This window comes from Heliangelus exortis, chromosome 10, assembly GCF_036169615.1.
Source record: "Heliangelus exortis chromosome 10, bHelExo1.hap1, whole genome shotgun sequence".
Classification (NCBI taxonomy): domain Eukaryota; kingdom Metazoa; phylum Chordata; class Aves; order Apodiformes; family Trochilidae; genus Heliangelus; species Heliangelus exortis.
Window position 1 is genome coordinate 22439310 of NC_092431.1, and position 24414 is coordinate 22463723.

A 24414-nucleotide genomic window follows, 5' to 3' on the forward strand; every position below is an offset into this window, starting at 1 on the left:
AAAGAACTTAAGCCATTTAAAGGACAGACATGTTTTCCATCGGGGATGGTATATTCTTATCTCCTTCCCAGGAGCATCTTGAAGGCTCGGGGGAGAGGCTACAGGAAATGGCGGGAGGGACTTTTTATGAGGGCGTGGAGCCATAGGATGAGGGGGACCAGTTTCAAGCGGAAAGAGGCTGGATTTAATTAGGTATTAGGGAGAAATTATTTCCTGTGAGGGTTGACGGGAGACAGGCACAGGCTGCCCAGGGAAGCTGTGGCTGCTGCCTTCCTGGAAGTGTTGAAGGCCAGGTGGGATGGGAGCTTGGAGCACTCAGGTCTGGGCAGAGGTGCCCCTGCCGTGTGCGGGGGTTCGGACTGGGTGACCCCCACCCCTGCCCTACCTCACTCCCCGCCCCTGGGCCCCGCCCTCTCCCGCCTCCCGCCCGTTTTGTCCCCTGCCGCCGCCCGTAGGCCGCGTGACGCGCCGCGCCCTCCCATTGGCCGGTTCAATAGTCGCGGGCTACTTGAACGGCGAGAGCGGCGCTGCGGCGCGAGACTCGGCGGCCGCCGGCACGAGCTGTGCCCATCCCCCGCCCGGCGGCCCCGGCCCCGCTCCCCTCCGGCCGCCGCCGTCTTCGGCACCACCCGCGGCCGCGACCATGCTGGCGGAGCAGGAGAACCAGGAGAACGTTCCCCCGGGGAGCAAAGCGCAGCCGCCCGCCGGCACCCGCGTGGCGCTGGGGCTGCTGCGGGGCGCCCAGCAGCGTCCCGGGCTCTCGCTGCAGGTGAGGCGGTGGGGAGCGCGGGGGGGCTGTGGGAGGCTGTAGGGGAGGGAGGCGCCATCTTGGAGTGGCGGGAGCTGTCAGCGGCGGCTGTCAGCGGCGGGGCCGGGCTGGGCTCTCGGTGGAGCTGACGGGCGGCTCTCCCACAGGCGGCGCGGGGAGGCGGTGAGGGCCATGGCGCGGCGGCGGGGCGGCCGGTCGGCGGGCAGCAGCCCTTCACCATCCATGTGGACGAACCGGACGGGGAGCAGCAGCAGCAGCAGCAGCAGCAGCAGCAGCAGCGGCGGCGGCGGGGCAGCCCGGCCACCCAGAAGGAGGAGGCGGCGCTGGGGCTGCGCGCCGCGGTCTGCGCCCTGGGGGTGCGGCGGCCCTTAGCCCCCCTGGACAACGCCATGGAGCTGAGCTTCGGTACGTGACACACTCACACAGACCTCCCCGGTGCTCCGGCAGCTCCCAACACCCCAGGGTCCGGCTGGTACCTCACCAGCCCGCGGGGCGGGGTGCCCCGGGCTCCTGGTGCACTCTCTGGGCACCCGTGTCTGCAGGACCCTTCCTTCCCTCAGGAAGCCCGGAGCTGAGCAGGGCTGTACGGCGTTGCTTCCTACCGAAGGATTTCTAGAGCAAACTGGAGGAGGACTGAAGAGCCTGAAACTCTTCGGAGTGCAGACTAGTTTGACTAGTCTTGGAAGAGTCCTTTTCAGTTGGTTTATTTTATAGAATCACAGAATGGTTTGTGTGGGAAGGGACATTAAGGATCATCCAGTTCCAACCTCCCTGCATGGGCAGGGGCACTTCCCACCAGACCAGGTTGTTCCACGACCTTTTGAACCTGGCCTCGAACACATCTAGGGACGGGGCATCCACTCCACAGCCTCCCCGGGCAACCTGTGCCAGATTCTTGCCACCCTCACACTGAATTATTTATTCCTCATATCTATACCTATTTGCTTTTAGTTTAAAGCCATTATCCCTTGTCCCATTTCTATATGCCCTTTTTAAAAGTTCCTCCACAGCTTTGAGTCTGCTACTTCAGTAGCAGTACAACAATTTTTCTATCTAGTTATTCTATTTGGTGCACATTGTAGGTAACTTTATGCTTTGATGCTTAACTATTGGTATCTCATGAGAGAAACAAGACTACAGGAAAAAGCATCCCTTAAAGCCTTACCTTTTGCTACCACTGTAAGATTAGAGGGATTATTATTAACTCAGGTGGATTCTGAGACTTCACCCAGTTACTGCTGTATTGGTGCAAGCGTTTTGAGCTCTTCCCAGTATATAAGCAAATGGGAGCTCTGAGATCCATCTTATGTAAAACCTGCATGAATATGTGAGGGTGGATTTCATCGAGGTCTACTTCTGCAGTCTACAAAAGATTGTAGATTAGGAAAAATTTCTTAACTGAAAGACTGGTCAAGCACTGAAACAGGCTGCCCTGGGAGCTGGTGGAGGCACCGTGCCTGGGGTGTTAAAAAAATGTGTAGACTTTGAGACATGGTTTAGTGGGCATAGTGAATTTGGGTTGATGGTTGGAGTTGATGATCTTGGAGATCTTTTCCAACCTTAATGATTCTAAAAAGCTCTGGTACTCCAGCACTGTTTTAAGATGCAATAGCTAAGCTTACAGGATTTACATCTATGTAGCAGAGTAACACAAACTGCACTGAGCACTACATAAGTGCAAAAGTGGTCTTTGCCCCTTTATTCCTAGGGGGGAGAAGACATGGGGAACTGGCAAGCTTCCTTGTTGCAGTAACATTTTGGCTTCCCTAGAGGCCCTTTCACTCCCAGTCTAGTTGAGTGACTTCTATGAATTCCTAGGAGGCAAAAGACCCAACAGTCCCAGAGGGCCTCCATCAACATGCTAGAGATTTGGATAGTTCCCTGTGCTGTGAGGAAGCCATCTAACTGGGTTTGTTTTACTATGGCTATTATCTCCTGCTTAGATTCTCCAAGTATTATGGACATTTCAATAACCTCAGAAGCAGAAGAGAAACCAAACGTGAATAACGTCCCGGACTATATCAGCGATATCCATGTGTACCTTAGGGAAATGGAGGTGAGCTGCTCTCTTTTTCCTTGTTTGCATACAGCTTATGTGCGAGAAATTTTGGGCATATAAACATTAGCTACTACAATCACTGAAACTTGCTAGAAATGGAGTAATAATATGCTGTGAACAGAAGACTTTTTTTTGTGGTAAAGTTGATTTTGCTGTGCACTGAACAAAAGCTGGGAAGCAAGATTATGGAAATACAGTTTCCAGATACCAGACTTACTATTGTTTACTTCTGACCTGTTTAAACTGTTTAAAATTTAAATTTGAGTTTAAATATCTGCTTTCTGACTGAGACTTAGCCCAAACTCTGTCTTATCTGTCATCTAAACCTACAGGTGAAATGCAAGCCTAAAATAGGTTACATGAAGAAGCAACCTGATATCACAAACAACATGCGGGCTATTCTTGTGGACTGGCTGGTGGAAGTTGGAGAAGAATACAAATTACAGAATGAAACTCTGCACTTAGCTGTAAATTACATCGATAGGTTTCTTTCGTCAATGTCTGTTTTGAGAGGAAAACTTCAGCTTGTGGGCACTGCAGCTATGCTGCTTGCGTCGTAAGTGAAATTGTTCCATTTAAAATTCCATCTGCTGGTCTCATACAGATGAAAATTTTGTGGTTATCACATTTCTGTTGTCTATAGTTGCCTTCAGATTGACTCCGGAAGACTTCACTCTGGAAGAAAAATCGGGGGTTATCCCCCTAAAAGCTTGGTAGTTTGTATGAAACTACAGGCAAGGTTCTAGGTTGCCTTTGTAGATTGACCTTATGTGAGGACTCATTATTTCTAGCTCCAGTAGCAAAGGGCTTCTAGATAGTATTTGAGGGAATATGCACAAGGGATATGAAAGAAAGTTCTGTTTGTACCAGTTACTAGTTTAGTGGATTCTTCTGGAATTTTCATAACTGACTCCCAAATAGCTTAGTGTTAAAAGATCAGGCTATTGTAGCTTGACAACTACATATTATTCTGAGTCAAGAGCTACTAAACCAAGTGCACCAATCTTGTTTAATAAGAGTGCCCAGCTATTTGCCATGTCAGAATATAAATTAGCGTGCTGGCTTTCATTAAATCTTCCTGGTTATAGGGTTCGCTAGTACTCAACAATTTGCTCATAACAATTTCTCCTGGCAGAAAGTTTGAAGAAATCTACCCCCCTGAAGTAGCAGAGTTTGTCTACATCACAGATGACACCTATACCAAGAAACAGGTTTTAAGGATGGAGCACTTAATTTTGAAGGTTTTGTCGTTTGACTTGGCAGCTCCAACAATCAACCAGTTTCTCACTCAGTATTTCCTACATCAGCAGCCAAATGCTAAAGTGGAGAGCCTATCAATGGTAAGTAGGAATTACTAGCTCAGCCTGTGTAACTTAAATATCTCTAAATATATAAGAAGTGCTGTTGAAAAAGCATGCATTGGGAACACTGACAGTACCTAACAGCAGATGCTAAGCAAGAAAGTGGAAACTAGTGAAAGTTGTCCCTCTGACTGGTTGCAGGATTGGAAACGTAAATTCAGGTTCTATTGCAGCTGTTAAATTCTCTTCTACTTTATTTTGGATGCAGATGATTTTAATTCTGTTGTTTCCCTTGCAGTACCTTGGGGAGCTGAGTCTAATTGATGCTGATCCTTACCTGAAATACTTGCCATCAGTTATAGCTGCTGCAGCATTTCATCTAGCAGACTATACAATCACTGGACAAAGTTGGGTATGTAGCACTAAAACTTGAGCCTTCCTGTACCTTTATGCATGTTTGGTGTGTTCATAAGCAGTTCTGGATTCTTGGGCTGCAGGAATCACAGCCCCTCTACACTCATGTACTGATGCACTCTGTTCTGGTGATCCTTCTCAAAGCTGTAAGCAGCTTCCTTGTGATGAGGAAAGGGCAGCAGGAAAACCTAGGCTTGCTGGAAGCAAGGAATGCTTGTTTAGAATATGGTAGTTTTCAGGATAAGTGGAAATCTATGTGAATTGCTGGAGTCTGAGCATTATTGAACTATTTTGTGCTTAAGAAAATGAGACTCCGTTAGCCTACTGTAACAGAGTTTCAGCAGGAAGCTAAAAGCTCCACCTGTGTAAGTGAACAGTAATGTTAAAATGTTCCTCTTTTTTCCCACAGCCTGAAGCCCTGTGCAAAGTAACAGGCTACACTCTTGAAGATATCAAGCCTTGCCTCATGGACCTACACAAGACCTACCTCAAAGCAGCACAGCACACACAACAGTCCATCAGGGAAAAGTACAAGAGTACGAAGTGAGTATCTGTAGAGATGCACGGTAAGCTTGTACCTTGTGCCTGAGTTGTCCTAGCACAGAACTGCTTGAGGGGGTGGGGTGTATCTTGAGCCTTCAGTCAGACCCAGCTAACCACATCTACCATATCAATGAAATGGTGATAAGACTCCTCAGGTTTGTGCACAATGTTTTGTTGAGCAATACTTTGCAGACAGGAGATGGTACCTGGTATTCCTAAAAATCTGTGTTGGCATTGCAGCTGGCAAGCCCAAAAATGTTTCCTGCTGTCTGTGCCTTGTGAGAAATGTGTTTCACTACAGGATATATGCTTTTCTTCATGTCAGAGCACTTGAGCAAGATGACATCCTGAATCTTTTTTTCCCCTCTATAGGTACCATGGAGTATCGCTTATTGACCCACCAGAGACACTAAACTTATTGCAATAATCAAGAGACTGATCTTTTAAAGGATGTATATTACAAGAGAATGATGTACAGTTTTAAACATGGTTCAAAATCCTAGAAGTAATCACTCAGAAAATTAATACAGGTTTTGATGAGCTTAATTATCAAGTTAGTTTTATGTGGTTTAAATGTAAATCTTTTGTATATGCAATCTTATAATATTTAGCTGGGTTTTTATAAAAATGTTCTCTTCAAGCACGGAATTAACCATGCAGACCAAATTAAGTCTGAGACTGCTTATCTAATTATAGACTAAACATTAATGTTAGCAATGCATTATTATAGTAGGGCTTTCACTCCTTCCAAGTGTAATGGCTTGGACTCCACAGCAGTATTTGTAGTGTTTTCATACTGTCTAGTTTAGACTGAGACTTAGTATAGATCCAAAATGTGGCTTAAGGGCTCTAATACTGGAAGAAGCTACATTCCTATGAGAACACCTGGCTGGAACTGACTGTTTTGAGGCTCCTGGGGATTTTCCAGTGTATAGGAAACCTTGATTGCTCTGTCATGTATTGCCAGGTCTCCTTTGGGTGACAGGCTGAAGGGACGGCACAACTAAAACGTAACAGTTCTTAATTCTCTCTTCCGGTATGAAGAAAATTATCTTACTGTAGGTATTTTCTAGTCAAAGTGTAAATCTAGCTACTAATTTAAACCCATGGACTTTGCTCTGATGTATTAGCTGTCCCAAAAGCTCATCAATACCAACTAAACTCTAGTCATCAGTCTGCTTGTGTACCTCGGGGCAGTGGAGGGATTAAGCTGCAGGAGGGTGAACTACTGCTCTGTGCCCTTGAGAGGAGGATACGTCTTGTGGGTGGGCCACTTGCAGAATGGTATGGATTATGTACATCCCTCTTGCTTGGAAAGGATTCCTCTGCAGCACACAGCACAGACATAGACTTACTTCTCTTTTTCCTTAGTTTTAGAATGTTAAACATGCAAACCAGCACATAATCAGCATTAGATCAAGTGGAATGTTTACACTCAAGCAGTGCACATGGAGTGATGCTGCCCTATACTTGCTGTTCTTTGCATGTAAAGCAGTGAGTGTGTAGAAGTGGGTTTTATGAAGCCGTTTCCAGGTTGGCTAATAAACAGTTTTTACATCTCATGTTAGTGGTCTTGCCAATGCCTTAATGTCACCAAGGGGTAGCACTACCATTTTAAAGTGGCACTCATGCACAGGGCAGCCCTTGCTAAAAAGCTTTGGACAACTTGTGTCACTTCACTTTGAAGCTGATCATGTCAGATTATCTGAACACTCAGCAAATAACAGTGTGAATTAACAGATATTGAAACAGCTGCTATGGTGTGAGCTATTTAGAATACATTTTTTCAAAAAAAAATTCTTGGCCTTCTGTCAGGATGATAATCTTCCTAGTGATACAACTCACACGTCTTGACTCAGTAACTTAGACTTGCTCTGCTGCATGAGCCCTCCATGATATGACTCAGTTACAAAAAACAACTGAGTCAAGGTAAGTGTGCAGCAGAGGCTGAAGCTTTTTGTTTTGGTGGGTTTTTTTTGGTTTTTTTTTTTTTTTTTTGGCTTTACAGGATGCACTTTTACACATGTACTCATGTTTAATGAACAATGTTTCATTGGTCAGCCACATTCTCTGATAGTTTTATTTGGCTTAATTTCAGTAGGTTGCCATTGAAAAGCTAAAATTAGTTGGGAAAAACTGCAGTGTCAGGTTTGCTGCTTGGTATTGGAATACTGAAACCTTGGAGGACACAGATTTGTTGTAGTTGAGCCATTTTGTGACCATGGAAGGGCAAGTTTTGCTTGGCTAGGAGTGACCTGGGGTTTTACATTAAATTCTAAACCTGATTTTAAGAATGCAATATCTGCTACAGTAACTTCTTTCCTGTTTGTTTGTCATGCAATTCTGATGTCACATGTTAAATAGTCCTACTTGGCTCTTGTAAATATGTGCATGTTTCCAGCTGGACTTGGTTCTCCAACAAAGCAGCTAGGTTAGGTATTTTGGAAACCTCCTTGTCTCTTTCCTTTGCCCAAATCTAAACTCAGAACACAATTCTCTGAATACAGTTCAAGGAGCATTCCTGTCTATTGCATGTGATATTTAATTAAACTTGTAAAGAAACATCTTTGAAGTATGAGTTGCTGCTCTCTGAAGTTTTGCTGTTTGAATACAGTAAGTATGTGCATTTCTGTTGATTTTTATACAAAGTGCAAAGTAAGATATGGACTGACACCATTTACCCCTATGAAGAACACTTCAGGGCATGGCAATAGCTACCTTGATTAAAAGGAGCTTTTCCTGGCATTAAACTTGAGCTGTCACTTCTTTTACAACCCACTCTCTGAGTCTACACAGCTCACTTCAGGAAGGGCAAAATCTTTTTTAGGAAAACTGCATTTTACCTCTGCGATTCAAGATGTAGAACTTGAGTTAGTTCAAGCTGAACTAATGTGTTTCTGCTGCAGCTGGATGGTAAGCATTGAATTTCACTTAGATGAAAAATGTTTTACATTTAAAGTTGTGTACAAGAGTTTATAAAATATACATAGAAGCAGGACCAGATATAGGATGGGAGGAAAAAGTTATCTATAAAAATAAGTTCAGTAAAGACAAACCAAATGATGTATTGTACAGCATTTCTGAAGAGGGATGATGGCTTTAGTAAGCAGCTCTCTTCTTTCTTCTCCTTTTGTTAAATGCTTTCTTGCTAGTACTTTCTTGTTTTGAGTTGGTCTGTGTTCTGTGAACAAACAGCATTTGTATCAGAGAGATGTAGGGAATATTTTTTTTTAAAAAAACAGAGGTTGATCATCCAGAACAGGGCAACCATCCACCATGGTTTCTGGATGGATGTGCATTACACACAGCAATGAGGGTCCCCAGGGCTAGGGCAGGGGCACAGCAATAACTTTCACTTCTTGGAGATAAAATTTATGATTAGCTGTAGTGTGGCATATAGAATATCTGCAGCATCTGTGAAGGAGCAGCTGATTTAAATTCACTTTTATGCCATTGCTGCTTTCAGAATAATGAAGATAAATCAAATACTTTCCACTGTTATGGAAAGCTGCAGGTCAGCCACACTGCTGACTGTCTTCCTAGGGAGTAAGTAAACCTAGATTTAAACTTATTTCTTCTACCCCTGCATCAACTGAGACTTGTTGGCCTTGTTGAAATCCTGTGCTTCCTGAAAATATTCCTTACAAGCTTCTTCTGCCCCATAATTCCACATGATGGTTACCTGGTTTTCTTTGGTAGTTCCTGTGGCTCCAGAATGACAACTTCTTCCTCTTCGCTGTCAGACAGTACAATAGGCTCATCTACAAAAACCACAAAGGGGCCATGAGCTTTGTACAACCAACTTCTTTAAACCAAGAACCCCAGCATTTTTAAAGACACATTCAGAGTGGTCAGTGTGTAATGTGGAGCCCTCCACACACTAGAGAAACCAAGTTTTCTTTTGAAGAAAACAAGTGACCAGGTGAAGTTGAAGTAACAAAAGGGGGGAACAAGTAACAAACTCGGGGGGGAAATGGCTATTGAGGTTCTCCTTTCTTGTCAAGGACCTCTTTCACATTTTAATTCTAGACTGTTAATACAGTGATATAATCAGCATACATGATATCAAGATAAAGTAATCCTTACCCTTCTCAGTTTCTGTCAATGTACTTGTGTCTTCAGCTTCCATTTTCTGACATTCCAAAGAAGGAGCTTCACTTTCACCTTCCTCTTCCACTGCTTCTTCTTTCTCAGATTCTTCAAGATCTCCCCAAGAGTTCTCTATTCCTTCCCCAATTTGGGCTGTCCCAGGAGTGTGCAATATTGGTTTGGCAAAACTGAAGTAGTTAAGAAAAATCTTGTCCGTTTGCTGGTAAACTCTTTGTATTCTGAGAACAAACCAGCTATTTTATAGGCTGCATCTTTTCTCCTCAGGGGCGAGCATCCTTATGGGGAGATGAGAGAGTACTTCTCCAGTTACTGTAGCAATCAGCCACTTCAAACCTCAGTTTTGCACTTTACATTAGGAATTAAGTTACCTAAAAGCCACAAGAACCAAAACCAGTATGAAGTTTGTTTCCACTGAAGGCTACAGGCTACCTAAGCTGTGAGGAATGCTGGGGGTGTGTTTAGCTTCTAGTGGTTCTAATGCAAAGCCTAGTCTTCCCCTGAACAATACAACAGAAAAGATACACTTCTGAGGGAGGGTCAGCTTTAGTGATGATTTCTTCTGCTTGTTCTTCCACATTGTTGGTGTCCACAGCAGCACTTTCCATTTTGAAGGCTGTGATCTTTTGATTTGGGATAGATTCTGCAAAGCCAAACTTCCCACCTTCTTTCCTAGTTATTGAGCAACACACACGATATCAGGATGTTTCACACTTAAAAACGCTTTCTCTTCTCAGGTTCAGATATTCAAGTACTTGCAATTTAAAAACAAATACAAGTGAAAACCATTTGCTCTTTAAATTACAGGTTGATATTGCTTTTTAGTTTGCTTCTCAAAGTACCCATTTCTCTTCCTTCCCAAAACACTCACCTAACTTTCTGGTCGTTTTCCAAGGCTTTTTGAATTAGTTCTGTTATTTCTGCAACCTTAACAGCTGTTATTTTACTGCATCTCAGAACCTGTTTGTTATATATGAAACAACATCTTATGAGCATGAAAGCAAGACATTTAAAACCAGAACTGAAGAATTTCTTAGGAGTCACAAACGCTTAAAATATTGCATCTTAGTGTGAGGGACATATTGGAGGTCTTTTCCAACCTTAATGACTGTGTGAGTGGTTAAGCTAGGAGTTGATGCAAAAGCTTCATGCAATAGCCTCTGACTACGCTAAAGTGCAGTCTGGATTAATTTACAGACTTCCTCAGACAAATCACAGGGAAAAAAAAGATGCATATCTGACCAAGCAATATGACTTCTCTTCTTTCTCTACATCTCATCTCTAGAGCATGATACAAAGTACTGTGGTCTTCCTCTAGGACTAAAACCAAGTAATCTTTCCAATTAATCAGACAGGTAATTGATTCCTTAGCTTCCAAATGTCAAGGGTATTTCAGTATCAAGATTTGAGCACAGGAAATAGTTTTCATACAAGAGCATGAGTGGCCAAAGCAAAGATTTACCTGATCCTTTACAAGCATAATCCCTCCGCTGGACTGGATGGTGCAAATTTCCTGGTGTTTATTCATGGCAATGATGAGGACTCCATCCATTACAGATTCCTCTCGTTCACTTGGATCCACTAAGAGATAGGTCCTGGAAGCAAGTTTTTAAATACAAGGTAACAGTAGAAGTTTAAAATTAGTGACTACCCTTAAAACAATTAAGCAAAAGGAACTGGTTTACATATTAGTAATTACAAATATACTCCCCAAAAAAGTTTTCTACATCAGCTGTGGAAAGCTGCCAGTTAGCTACATTGTGCAGAACACAAGTATCTCCCCATGGCATCTCACTTCAGATAAAATGTTTTAAGAAATCTACTTGCTAATATCGATGTTCTTAGGACTCTTTAGTATCTAAAATTCCGCAGAATTGACAAAAAGCTTTTTCTGTCAAAAAGACTGAAAATTCTTACCCTTGCTGGAAGAAGGCAAAACTGACACAAATAGGCATATGGTGGATGCTCAAGGGGACAGGATCACGTTCCTCAGGAGTGTACTTGGAAAAGAATTGTCCCAGAAGACAGTTATGAAATACATTAAATTTTAAAGTTATAGGCTGTACAAAGATATATAAAGAAATAATTTTAAAAAAGGCTAACAAATATTTAGTCATCTAACTACTATAAAAATTATTTTTACTCTTCTTGTGCAATTTTTACTGTTTATGAGGGGAAAGGTAGCATATTCATCAGCCTCAGGCTTGATTTGGTCGCAGTAAAACACCTCTTTTACCATTAATATTCTCTGGTACTGAAGCTGATAAAATCCTGTGTTTAGCAGACTTCCCTGCTACCCCTTCCCATTCCGAACAGGAACACATCTGCCCCAAACCTCCGGCCTCACCCCGGAGCTGATCTGACACACGTTTGATTCTTGGTGGGGACACGAGATGTCCCAGCAGTGTTGTGGCACAACTCACCACAGTCACCTCCTCCCCCTGCACAGACACCTCAGGCCTGCGGAAGTGGCAGAGCGCGGCGATGCCCGCGATGCCGGCGGCGTCGGTGATGTTGCCATCGTGGTTCAGCAGGTGCAGGTCCAGACGGATCTGCCAAACCTGAGGAGCAACCACACACCATGTAACTGCCTGGCAACTGCCTGTGTAATATGATGATGTTTTTCAAAGCATTTTCATATTTTGAAGGAAAAAAAAAAAAAAGCAACATTCTCCAGGTCTTTCCTTAAGAGAGTGACAGATCTCAGTATATTCCAAGACACCAGTGTGCTGCATTTAATTATGACAAAATACATAACACTGAAGTACAATATAAGCTTTATTCTGCAGGGAAATATCTGAGCGTGCAGGGCTCAAACGGCTTCAGAAAGCCTATGCAGATATGGGAATTAAAAATACCTGTAAAGTCCCATGTGTGAATCCTTTCATTAACCTAAAATGAGACTCTCTGGTTTTCAAAACTAGACAAAGACCACCTTATAAGCAGACTACATGTAACTTTTAGTTTGAAACCCCTCAGAATTAGTACATTTTCATACCTTTTCACCAGCAACGATGCAGAGAGACTCTGTATCTATACACTTGGAATTTCTCAGGCATCGTTCTATCAGTCTATTCAGTTTCACCAGTAACTCAGATTGTCTGTTAAAACAAAATCACCACTGAATATGATTACACTACATACTCAGGTGTATCGAAACAGTGGCTCTTACATTGTCCTTGTTCAGTCTTTTCAAGAAAGCTACATACCTGCCAGGCTCAAACCCAGGTGCAGCCATGGGTGAGAGCTCCAGATTAAAGAAGAGGATCCCTTCAGTGGGCCGATTCGGCTTGGGGGTAACAAGTTCACATGAGACTTGTGCAAGAACCCTGCAATGGTAAGTAAGCACCTGAGTCATGGAATTTAGCAGGGAAAAATTCCAATTGCTAGAAACAAAATAGGTACTTTTAAAAATCACATGTTTAGGCTTTTACTTTGTATTTCTCACTCCTCCCAGTTTCTCATTCAATCCCTGTCATACATATTTAAAATCTGATCAACAGCTGAGAGATCCAGATGTAGAAGGGAGAATTTTCTCCTCTCTTTCCAGATTAAAGTAGAATCAAACTCACAAGAAGCTATACCTAAATGTTTATTTGTGAAGGAACACAAAGGGTAATGTGAAATCAGTCATTAAGGGCATGAAAAATTACATTAATTACATTACATTATCTTATATACTATTTGTAACCTACAACAAACACGGAAGCCCCCTATCCTGCCTCTTTTCTATCCCCTTCTCTATGGTCCCATCCTTGAACTGCCAAGACTTTTAGGCTTCGGTCCTTAAAATCTGTGATCTTACTGTGATCTCAGGGGACCTCCGGACGCCTGACAGCCACCCCTGTGCAGTCCCTTGGGAACGTCTCTTTAAAGCCAGAGGCACCGCGGCCTCAGGTCCCCCCCAGTCAGCGCCTCCACTCCCCCCCGCACCCACCTGGTCTTGCCCAGCTCCACGATGCAGCAGCCGTAGTCGGCGCCGAAGGAGATGCGCACGTTCCGGTAGTCATAGCACTGCCGCCCGTCCAGGCGCTGCGGGCCCACAGACAGACAGACAGACAGACAGACAGACAGACAGACAGACAGACAGACAGACAGAGGTTAACGCGCCACGCCAGGGCTGAGGGGGCAGGGAGAGCTCTGGCCTACCGCCAGGCAGTAGCAGGGCAAAGCCGCGCTACCCCTCGCTCCCCGAGACGGGACGGACAGGGCAGGGGAGGGCAGGGCAGGCCGTTCTCGCACCTTCCTCTCCTCGATGGCCTTCAGCAGAAAGCGCCGTTCGCAGTTGGAGAGCGGTGGGGCCTTCATCTTGGGCTGCAAGGCGCTGAGAGCAGCCGAGGCGCCGTGATTACGTCATCAGCAGGCGTCGGGTGTTCGAGTGCGCAGGGGTGGAGCTGCTGCTCTCCTCCCGCTCTCGCCTCTCAGCAGGGTCTGAGGCTGCTGCTCCCCCCCCGGCCTGGGGGGAGCCACCGGCCCCGCACCCCAGAACAGGGGGCACGGGCACACGGGCACAGCGACCGCTCGGAGCTCCCCTGCACAGAGCGCCGCCTGGGGCGAGGCCGTTGCCGAAGAGAGAGAGGCCGCGTGGGCTGGGAGCACTGAGGCCGTCGTGAGGTAAACCGTCTGGAATTCAACAGAAAAGCGACCAAAAAAAAAGGCGTCCTGGACTTTTTGAGTGGCTAGGGCCGTTGTAGTGCCCAGTCTTCAAGATGTTGGTGTTCAAGCTCCTGCAGCCGCTAGAAAACAGCCAGGCTGGTATTGAGGGCAAAGCAGCCGGTGCAGTGAACAACATGCAGCAAAAGCTTCAGATGCGCCAGAGAAATATCCTTCCCTGTTCTCAAATCTGTCAGAGCGCCCCTTCCTCAGGTTCTGAAGCCTTGCCTGTAAGTAAAGGCCTTTGCAAGTATTTTTTTATACTTAGTTGGAGTCGAATCAAGATAAATTTTTGTATCTTCCCACCAGTGTTAAACAGAATAAGATACAGAAGCTGTGTAAGCAGGAGAAAATGTCTTTGTGGAACTTTTCATAGGAAAGCTGGTGGGATGTGGCACCTTACTATGTCCTTTTGTCAGTGTACAGTAAGAATAATACTCACTGAAATAATACACACTGAGGGTAAGGCGTAATACACACTGAAAATATTACTTTTTTTGCACGGAACTGTCAGCAAATAATCCAAAGACCATCTTAAAGCAACTTAAAATAAATTCTGATTCACCTTCTTGCTGAATGTAGGGGGGGGTGGGGAGCCACAGCTGAGGTTGTGCTTCTCAGTAACCTCTCTGTTGAGTCTAGGGGCTCACACACTGAGCATCTCCAAAAGTGGGTGCAGGAGCCACCAAGTCATGCCACATCTAACTCTGGGGTGTCTCTCAGCTCTAAGGGCAGTGGCTCTTGTCTCCTGGCAAATATTTAGCAATACAGTAATGACAAAAGGCATCTGTTATTTTTAAAGTATGTTTTTTCATTGCGGATCCCTCAAAATTATGTAGTTCACCAAAATCTGAGTCAAGCAGCCAAAAATGTGAGTAACTTCTCCCATGGCAACATCTAACAATTACTTTTGCTCCTGTCTGGGGGGATAGTTCTGAAAGGTCTTTAAGGAGAGAGATACCTTCTGCTACCAAGGAAGTTCAGTTCACAAGAAGTCATTCAAACCACTGACTGGAAATAGCTGCAACAAAATGAAGGTACAAAAGGAAGTGGCATTTAGCATAAGGCAGTCTGTGGTTCCCCTTGAAAATGTGCTCATCCTGTTGCATCTGAATGCCCAAAACCAGTCTGGTTTTTTGTCTGGTAATGAATCAGGATACATGGCCCCTTGTCCTGTTGCTGGGCACTGTTGTGAAGAGTCTGGCCCCATCTTCCTTACACTCACCCATCAGATAAATAAGCAATATAAATAATGCAAATATAAATAAGCATTGATAAGATCCCCTCTCAATCTTCTCCAGGCTAAATGGACCTGGATCTCTCATCCTTTCCTCATAAGAGAGATGTTCCAGTCCCCTCATCATCTTTGCAGTGTTCTGCTGGACTCCTTCCAGTAGCTTCTTTTCTTTCTCACATTGGGGATCCCAGAACTGGACAACCTACTCCAGATGTGGCCTCACTAGGGCAGAGTAGAGGGGAAGGATAATCTCCTTCAACCTGCAGCACATTGCTGGCTCATAGTTAACTTACCACTGGGACTCCTAGGTCTTCTCTGCAAAGCTGCTTTCCCAGCAGGCCAGCCCCTAGCATGTACTGGTGCTTTCAGTTATTCCTCCCTCAGTGCAGGACCCTGCCCTTGCCTTTGTTTCCTTCATTATGTCCCTCTCTGCCCCACTCCCCAGCCTGTCCAGGTCTTGCTGAGTGGCAGCACAGCTCTGCTGTGGGAGCCACGCCTCCCAATTTTTTCTGTCATCGTCAGTCTTGCAGCATGTTTTAGGAACTTATTGAAAGGCTGAAGAGAAAGGTAGTTGATACAGGCTTTTTTTGGTTTTGCCTTGAGACATATCTTCAAACTTAAATTTTGTGGGCCTGGTTCTGCTCTTATGGCTACTGGTGTTTCAGGTGAGAACAGCTGTGGAGAGTGCAGACATGGGAGATACTTCTTATCCTGGCACCTTTAGAATAATTTGTGGGTTCTTTTAATATCCATCAGTGAATATGTAAACCAAGGAGGCAGTTTTCAGTGACACCAAGGCCCTTCAGCAAAGCAAAGAGAGAAAGAACAGAACAGTGCGAAGTCAGTAGCTTGTGACTTGAAACCTGGGTTCAGTTACCGGTAACCAGTGGTGACCTTGGGAAAACCACTGAGTCTCATCTTACCTTTATTCTCCATTTGAAAATGTAGATAATAGTGTTTGTGTACCTCGAGACTCTCATGGGGATGTCCCTTGATGAGAAAGAGGTCTTGTTACAGCATCTCAGAAGTATTTGGGGATAATAAATGCAAAGGCATCCTTGTGATGTGTCTTAGGCTAAAGAAAACTTCATAGAAACCTGCACCTCCTCTGATGAAAATGAAATATTTTTACAGTGAGATGAATTCAGCTGTCTGGTGCTGTAGATGGTATGAATGCTCTTAGCTCCTATTAACCTTTTCACAGTGGACTCATGTCCCAAGAGAAATTAGGAATCTGACAGAGCACTGGTCGGTAATGGGCTGTGGATTAAAAACAATGAGTCACTTACAAGAAGTTTTCTTTGCGGGAACACAAGCCAATATTTAGTCTCCAAAGCAAGTTTCAAAGTACTTTTAAAAAATAAAAAAACCCACCATTCTACTTCATGGTCTTAGGCTGTCCTTCAGCAGCTCCCTGATTCTGGCAAATGCATCATGGAAAAAATTTATAAACTTTGTCAGTATTAAAATCTGAACCCTCTACCCTGCCTGTAAACCAGGATAACACTCCCCTCTTCTCCCTTATTTTAATAGCATAGTGTTTGCCTTGTACCTTCCATCAGAGGTGGGAGAGCAGCACATTAGTACTAACAGCTGAACAACTGTCCTTGTGTCAGAGCAGAGGCAAACGAGGTGCTGAGAAACTGCCATCCACTGGCAACCAGTCTGGAGCAGAACCGACTGCTTCTCTATCAGTATTAATCGAAGGATGAACTTGGAAATACTTTTTTTTCTTCTTCTTTTTTTTTTTTTTTTTTTTCTTTTTTCTCCTCCTCCCTCACCTTTGCTTCTGAGTTGTGGTTCATCAAACAGTTTTGACTGGTTCACTTCCAAAGAGGCATTAAAGTGTGGAAAAGCATTTAAGGTTGATCATCTGTTACAATTTCATAAGGAAACTAACTGTAAAATTGTAAAAATTTCATAATGTGAAATTTCATAAGCCTGAAAATCTCCCTTGGTAAGCCTGTTGCACGTCAGTGCCTCTCCAATAGGCTCTTTAAATATTTTGCAATGGGATTTTTTTAATAAGAGAAAATATTTTAACTGTCCTTGGCCTTTCTGTATCATTGAAAAGGGCTCTGATGTGATTACTGTGTTCCACCTCTGTTGGAGAAATTGAAGGATCTTTTCCTTTTCAGCAGCCTTCAGATAAATAGCTGAAGAAAACTTCCCTTTAATATGGGCCTTTCTTGGTTTTCTGTTCTGTGATGCACTTAAAGGTAACTGGTCATATAATAGCCCAGAAATAGTGGTAGCAAAATGATGTATGGTGCTTTTGGGCAGGAGATGAAGACACCTGCTGGAAGACTGTCTTGATACAGCAAACTATCCATCTTTCTATTTATTTTTTTAAAATTGAAGTTACTGTTCTTTCTGTGATCTCACAGCAGCGACTGCCAGAGGGCATGCTTTTAAAATTAACTCCTTCTGTGCTAACTTTTCATCCTTTAACACTTTTACATTGCTTCTAGAAAAACATGCAATGCATTTTAGTGCTACAACCAGACTTTAAAAACGTAAGGGCCATTTTTAACCCTGTATTAGAAACACCGTATCAAGTTTATTATTTCACACAGCTGATGATTCCTGTAGGCAGCCTTTGCCTCCCTTCTGCTACCATAATGATGCCATTGTATCACTGTGGTGTGGTGGTAGATTTCAACTTTATACTGTGGTCTATGCTCAAGGAAAAATTTCTTGCTTATTAGTTTTAAATAAACATGCTGAGATCTACTGAACTTCATAGAGAAGTGAGAATGTTTGCTGAGATCATTCTTTGGGTAACGTGTGCATACTAGTTTTCACCTATGGAATGTGCAATCCTGCCTGCAGGCTCTTGAACCTCAGCCAAGAGGTGAAGGTTACACTAAGGTTTGGGATTTATGTTTTTTTTTTAAAAAGGAAAAAAGTATTTAACAGAACAATATCAACAGAACAGTATTCCACAGAACAATAACTTTAAGAACGAAAGGTGGCTTTTGGGCACTACTTTGAGAGGCAATAAAAATTGTATTTTCCCAAAAGTGGAGAAGTGTTTGACAAAGGAAGATCAGTTCCCATTATAATCTTCCTTTCTTCTCTTCTGTCATCTCCTCTGCAAGAAGATGCTGTGGAGACAAATAGCTTATCTCATTTTTTTTTAAGAAAAAAAAAAAGCAAATAGATACATTGGCTATTGCAGATTTATCTCCAGAGGAAAAAAAAAAAATTAGAGCATATTCCCAAATGGTTGCAATCCCATTTTTGTGAGGAAGTGCAAGGGTGCTACTGTAATCTATGCTTTAATCCATGTAATCTATGCTATAATCAGTGCTACCCCAGGATTTCACTCTCTGTGGACAATACCCATGTCTTGAGGTGGACTGGGGACTGGCAGGACCCTGTTTGCAAAGCTGCAACGTGTGCTAGAGCTGAACACATCATTAAGGCACTGCCACTCTGTTTCTCATGGTATTTTATCGCTTTTCATTGTTGCAGGTGTTCTCAGCTCTGTGTTACAGCAGGACTGGAAGTGCACTGTGCCAGCAGCAGCACTGGGAAGCAGATGGTTACAAAGGAGTAGGATACTGCTAAGGTATGAAGATACAAAGACCAGGGAGTGGCTCGGAAGACTGCCTTCACCTCATGTGTTTTTTTCTTGTGAGGAAGTGTGTGATAATTTGTCTTCATTTAAAAAAAAGAGAGAAAGGTAAAGTAACTATACTAAATCTAGAATACTTATATGAGGCTGGTGGGTGAACTAGAGCTGCTGTCAGGTTAATTACTTGCCTTTGGTGACCATTAAGGCCTTGTGTCTGATGCTTGTGAGTTGCCACCTGTAGCTGTTTTAGGCCAATGTAAGCTGTTTGCACTGATGGCTGTCAGCACAGTGTGAGTTTCCTTCCAGTTATATGGTTTCAGATCCATTCTGAATTTGCTGCTGTAGTTATTTCTGCCTCTTCCCTTTGGGTTCAAATCAATGCAAACACTGAGATTTTGTAATAATCAGGAGATTTTTTTTTTTTCAAACAGCTGCTCTTGCCAAATGGGACTGGTAAATCTTTCACATGGCTTTACTCTTATCACTTCCCCCTTCCCCTCCAGGCATCCTTGCCTCACGAAGCCATGCAAATATTTGCTTGCTTACACAAATACTGATGACATTTTATATCGATTAGATTTTATTCCTCTCTCTTCATCTGTTGGCAAGAAGATCATCCTTTTCTGCTATGTTTAGCCTTTCCCTACTCTTGTGGTTTGTCTTGGATTGTGTATTTCAGACCTGCTCCAGAGCAGCCAAGTATTCTGTGTTCTCACATCCAAGCTTCTTTTCTCTGTCCTTCATGGATCTGAGATCCACAGGTTACTGTTCACTGACTAAACATTACCTTATGTAAGGCATGCATTAATTTAATTTCAAATTCACAATCTCCAACACAAAGTTTAAAGGGAAAAAATTGAATTACAGATATCTGCTTGATAATTTCCTTAAATTTGAGTGTAGGGATACTAAGACACAGGAAACAAAAGTTGTAAAATGCAGAAAAATCCTTCCTCATAAGTCAGAAGGTATGAGGAGAGGTGGAGAGAAAACAAGCTTTCCTTCCTGCCTCTTAATGTGCACATGCACACTTGCACCATTTTCATGAAACTTGCAGCAACTGTATCCACATCTCCTGCTTTAAGATGCTGCAGGAAGCCAAGAATTCCAAGTGTGTATTGTGGGGCTGGGAGCCAGGAGGGGCTTGATGCAGAGAAGGAGAGGACTGCTCTTTCTGAGGCAGTGCACTTGGATTCCAGGTGGTCAGATGCTAACAGCTAAATAATCTGTTAGATAATATAAACCTTTTTCCAAATTATTCAAGGGTTTGTTTTATTTGTAAAGCCTGATACATTTGTATCAGTGAAGGTCATGTACCAGTCTTTGTGCTTTTTGCTGTAGCAGAGATTCTATCAACATATTTCAGTGACAAGGCCTACAGCTTTTTTAGTTTCTAGAGACCTTATTAAGTGTTCGTGTGACACTGATAAAGCCTTTTTTTTTTTAAACCTGCATGTTACCCAATAACTTTCCCTTATCACACACCTGAGTCACTAGCAAGGTTTGAATTCCATCTGGCTGTGCTCAGACCTGTGTCATTTGGTGCTCTGTACTTAGTTACTGATGCATTTATGTGGTTTAATATGAATAACTGAATTTTGCAATGTGCTAATCCCTCTGCATTTCTTCATACGTGTGTGGACTTTCTAGATAGCAGAGCTTGAAATACAATTGCAGTATGACCTGTACTTGCTCTGGATATGATGTGCAAGGAGAAGAGGGTTTTTGCAGAAAGAGGTGACTGTGTGTAAGGAAGGTTGTGTTTAAACTAAAACCAACCTGTTTGATTGTCAGCTACTATTTGTTAAATCATTTTGTAACATTTTCTTCAGTGTTGTTACTCTACATATAATCCATATGTGCCTTTCTCATTATCTCTTTCATGCATGTGTGAAATGCCACTTCAGTGGATCAGATTCAAATTAGACTTCAGTAAGTAAATCATTTTAGCAAACCATGTTACCTTTGGTCCTGCAAAGGAAGCCAGCTGGGTGGATCTCATTTTTTTGCTGAACTGTACGTTCACTTCTGGGGCAAAAAGAAATAAAGGACAGAATATTTAAAATTATGTCACAATCTGCATTTCAGTTGGTGTTTTCTGAGGTGATCACAACTCACTTTAAGACAGAAGTGACCATTATATGTTGAAATACTCACATAGCAAGATTACATTCGTGTCTTATTTTGGCAAGGATGCTAAATTCCATTGGTGTTGCAGTCTCTTTTCCTTCGTCCATCTAGCACACAGCTGGATTGCATTTGCACTGGTGGGGAGAGCAAGTTTTCAGTGTTAGATGAGAAGGCTTGTTGAATTGCCCCGCAGACTGCATCCTTGTTGCTTTCCCAAACTGGCTGTATCTTCTTGATATCCCTGTGTCAGTGAAATGGTCCTGCTGTAAGGTGTTGAGGAGTACTATCATGCAAAATGCTTCCTGTACTGCTGGTCTAGAACTACAGCCCTTACGCTGTGTTCCAACACTGCTTGTTTTGCTTGGCAGCTTATCTAAGTCAGCTAGAAAATGCCTACTTTAGAATTCCATACAGGGTTGCCCTTTAGTGATGAGTTACAAACTTCTTCATATTAATGGAAACTGATTTTTTGTTTTGGTTTGGTTTTAATACAAATTTCATCAGGACCATCTCTTGCAGGCTACCTATCTGCAAATGTAGTTTTTCTTTTAAAAGTATTATTATCACTAAGAAACAAAACATTAGTTGTATACTCCCATGGCATAACAGAGATGGAGGAGAAAGCAGTCATCTCATGGGGACGAGCCCCAGCGAGGTGAAGCTCCTCCCGAGCTAGCCCCGTTTGTTTGGAGGGAACCAGAGGCGCTCAACCCCGCAGGATGCTCCTTCAGTAGCCACCCAGGAGGAGCTCTGCAGGGCTGTCGTCTTTCCCAGCCAGGCAGCGAAGGGCGGCGGAGCAAAATGCGCCTCGAAACCCCGGGGCCCTGACGGGGTGAAACTCTTCAGCTGGGCCTGCAGGCGGCCCGGGAAAGGCGGCGCGGCTGGCAGTGCGCCCGGGGAGGGGCTGACCCGGCCCGCGGGTGAGGCGGCAGCGGCAGCAGCGGGGCCCCCGCCCTTCTCTCCTCAGTGCGCCCGGGGAGCTTTGGGCGGCGGCTGCGCTCAGCGGAACGGCGTGCGGTGAGGGAGCTGCCCCGCACCGAGGGGCTGCGGAGGGGAAGCGGGGAGGGGGGGGGGCGGCGAGAGGGGCTCTGGCTCTCGTATCTCTCTCTCACTAGCGCATCTTTTGCAGGCGACTCGAACTCGGCTTCGGTTCGGCGGATCCCAGAGATGGCGAAGGTGAGGCGGTGGCGGCGGCCGCGCGGGGGTAGCGGCCATCGCGGCTCTCGGCGGGCTGGGCTCGGCCCGGCTCGTCCGCCGGTCCCGGGACAGCCTCCTCCTCTTATCTATCTCCTTCCCGATTTCTTTTCAGTCTACCTTGGATCTACCCATCCCGAGCCAGAGGAGACGCTGAGGGGGGGGGGGGGTGACGGGGAAAGGGGTAATCATGTGAGGCCCGCGTCAGGCACAAGTTTTGTTTTTCCGGCAGTTTCCACTAATTTGTCCAAGTTTGCGGTACTGTCTGTTTATGCAGTGCCTGGGCGGAGGTTCCTTCCACTGGAAGAGGAAGGAGGGGAAAAAATGCCGTCGTGGCTGTGCCCGGTGGAGGCTCTGCCTCGGTACTCCCATTCCCAGCTTTTCCCGTAGGCTCCTGGAAGCCTCGCAGTTACCTCACGGTACTTTGCCAGGTGATTTTTACCTCTTGTGGCCCTTGTGACACTGCTGGGAAACGGGGTGGATTCCAGCATTTGTAGTGGCATCAGATGTATGCACTCTGGAAAGTAAAATTAAGACTTTAATTGTATATTTATGGGGTTTGTATTGCTGTAGGAAGTGAAAGCCAACAAGGGGTAAGGGTAATTCCATAGCAACATAGTTTCAGTAATTTAGCCTAATAAGTGGAATGACCGGTGGTGTGTTAACGCTCCTGTTTACTTCGATTCTGTCTGAATTTAGTTTTCGAAGAAGAAAAAGAATACTTCACTTGAAAAAAAAATTATATAATTCTAGGGGCAAAGATGGAATTTTTTTTTAAACATCAAGCTCAGCCTCTAGGATGCATCTTGGGAATCAGGGACCTCTACCTATGTCAGCGCAGGACATCTGCCCAGACAGATCTACACAGACAACTTCTTATTATGGTATATGTAGCATTGCTTATAGGCTTGCAGCTAATTATTTTTAGTAAAAAAATGGAAGCTTGCAATTCTCTTGTCTATTCCACAGAGACACAAACCACAAACTTGAGTTCTTGTTCTTTGTAAAAAAAAAAAAAAAAAAAAAAAAATTATTTGCTAGTGCAAAGCAATTACTTTTTTCTTTACACAGTAAAATTTCTTATTGCCTGAGGGCCAGGTTACTAACTGTGCTGTGTGGTAGTATGTTGAATTCAATTGAAATGAAGAGGTTTTGTACTAGGTAGACCTTGCTCTCCAATTTCCACATTCAGAGGACTGCTTTTCACTTCAGTACCTCTGCAACCTTGCATCTTTGCCTGTGTGATTTTGCAGCCATGGAAGACTGGGAATGTTAAAGCTTTGTAGCTTTAATAAAAAAAGAAGTTAAAGAGTAAGCTGTGTTCCTCATGGCAAATGTCTGTTCTAAATTTAGTTGTGCCATGAAGTAATGGTAAGAAATTAAGATGCTAAGCAATCATGAAATGTTGAGTCTTGATTGAGAGCAGTTATGTATATGTACAACTGAAGGTTTGGAGTTCACAAAAGCTGTCCAGCACAGTGTACTGTGTCCAGTTTAGTCTAGATCACATCACTGAAGAACACAACCTTTGAAGAAGAAAGCTATCCTTGGAATCTTGATCACTGAAGTATTTGTTCTTGCTCACTCATGGAAAGTTGTTTTTTTTTTCCCTGAAGACCTGAGGGACTTTGTGTGTTCTGTGTCCCAAACAAAACGGTTCATTCATTTTGTGGGAAAACTACAGCATGCTGTCATGTACTGTCCAGACAGGTCTCTCCATGCCTGTTTACCTTCTTTATTTAGAGGACCACTGTGTCCTAAGCAGCTGCATTTTCTCACACATCTGCATGTGGTAGTTTGTTAATGCACAAATGCACTCAGTAAAATCTCTTCCTGCTTGATGAACAAGCTTCCTGGGAAATGCCCTCTTCTCTTTGTTAATTTAGAAATCTAGGAAGAAAGCAACAAGAATATTTTTCTGCTTGCATGCTGTCCTATCCTATCCTGCCACTTTGGTCCCTGAGTATTTCGAGTTCCATGTGTAACCTGCTGGCAAAGAAGTGCCTGCTGTTGGTGAAGGTGTGGCTGCCGTGCGCTGTCTCTGGAGTTCCTCTTCTGCCCGTGTGCAGGCGGAACTTGGAGCACAGGAATAGTATTGCCAGTTCCAGTGGTGTTTCATAGGATTATGTCTTGCTTTCCAAAATACAATGCTTTTTCAGAATCCGGTCCTAAGCAGCTCTTTGTTGAGGTTACTCTGAGTGTTTTTGCAAAGGTCCTTACATTGGTTCACATGTTGCTATTACTTACTCTTCTCCCTTTTTCCCATCCCCTCTTTCTTTTGTTTGCGTTTTTGGTTGGGTTTTTTTTTCTTCCTTTCTTTTTTCTGTTTCCTCCCTGCTTATGCTGTCTCCATGGCATACTGACTCAGAGTTCAACACAGATGTTGTGTAATTCTACTTTTTGTCAGGAGTTTAAATTCAGTGGGGT

The 24414-nt window shown here is 43.9% G+C and overlaps 3 protein-coding genes across 6 annotated transcripts in view; 2 read left to right on the top strand and 1 right to left on the bottom strand.

Annotated features, from left to right (window-relative positions):
• Nucleotides 1–513: 513 nt before the first annotated feature.
• On the top strand, nucleotides 514–6648 carry CCNA2 (cyclin A2). The gene is made up of 8 exons (XM_071753913.1): nucleotides 514–769; nucleotides 916–1174; nucleotides 2713–2825; nucleotides 3161–3384; nucleotides 3964–4168; nucleotides 4428–4541; nucleotides 4953–5086; nucleotides 5459–6648. The coding sequence occupies exons 1-8, from the start codon at nucleotides 644–646 to the stop codon at nucleotides 5511–5513; spliced, it is 1230 nt and encodes a 409-aa protein (XP_071610014.1). The 5' UTR covers nucleotides 514–643; the 3' UTR covers nucleotides 5514–6648.
• A 1383-nt stretch (nucleotides 6649–8031) lies between these two features.
• Nucleotides 8032–13595, bottom strand: EXOSC9 (exosome component 9). The gene is made up of 12 exons (XM_071753907.1): nucleotides 13436–13595; nucleotides 13131–13225; nucleotides 12403–12522; nucleotides 12192–12294; nucleotides 11617–11754; nucleotides 11111–11193; nucleotides 10656–10788; nucleotides 10065–10153; nucleotides 9719–9865; nucleotides 9173–9363; nucleotides 8769–8847; nucleotides 8032–8267 (listed from the first exon to the last, which is right to left on the bottom strand). Exons 1-12 carry the CDS (start codon nucleotides 13499–13501, stop codon nucleotides 8186–8188), a joined length of 1326 nt encoding a protein of 441 aa, XP_071610008.1. The 5' UTR covers nucleotides 13502–13595; the 3' UTR covers nucleotides 8032–8185.
• An 8-nt stretch (nucleotides 13596–13603) lies between these two features.
• ANXA5 (annexin A5) overlaps nucleotides 13604–24414 on the top strand; it is a 28408-nt gene continuing 17597 nt past the window's right edge. The window contains exons 1-3 of one of the 4 annotated variants that reach the window (XM_071753910.1): nucleotides 13604–14076; nucleotides 18561–18657; nucleotides 21923–21969. In XM_071753910.1, the coding sequence (XP_071610011.1) occupies nucleotides 21961–21969 (9 nt within the window). In that variant the 5' untranslated portion in view covers nucleotides 13604–14076; nucleotides 18561–18657; nucleotides 21923–21960. Of the gene's footprint in view, nucleotides 14077–18560; nucleotides 18658–21552; nucleotides 21811–21922; nucleotides 21970–24414 lie in introns of those variants that run through there. The other 3 variants (XM_071753912.1, XM_071753911.1, XM_071753909.1) reach the window with 3 other exon arrangements.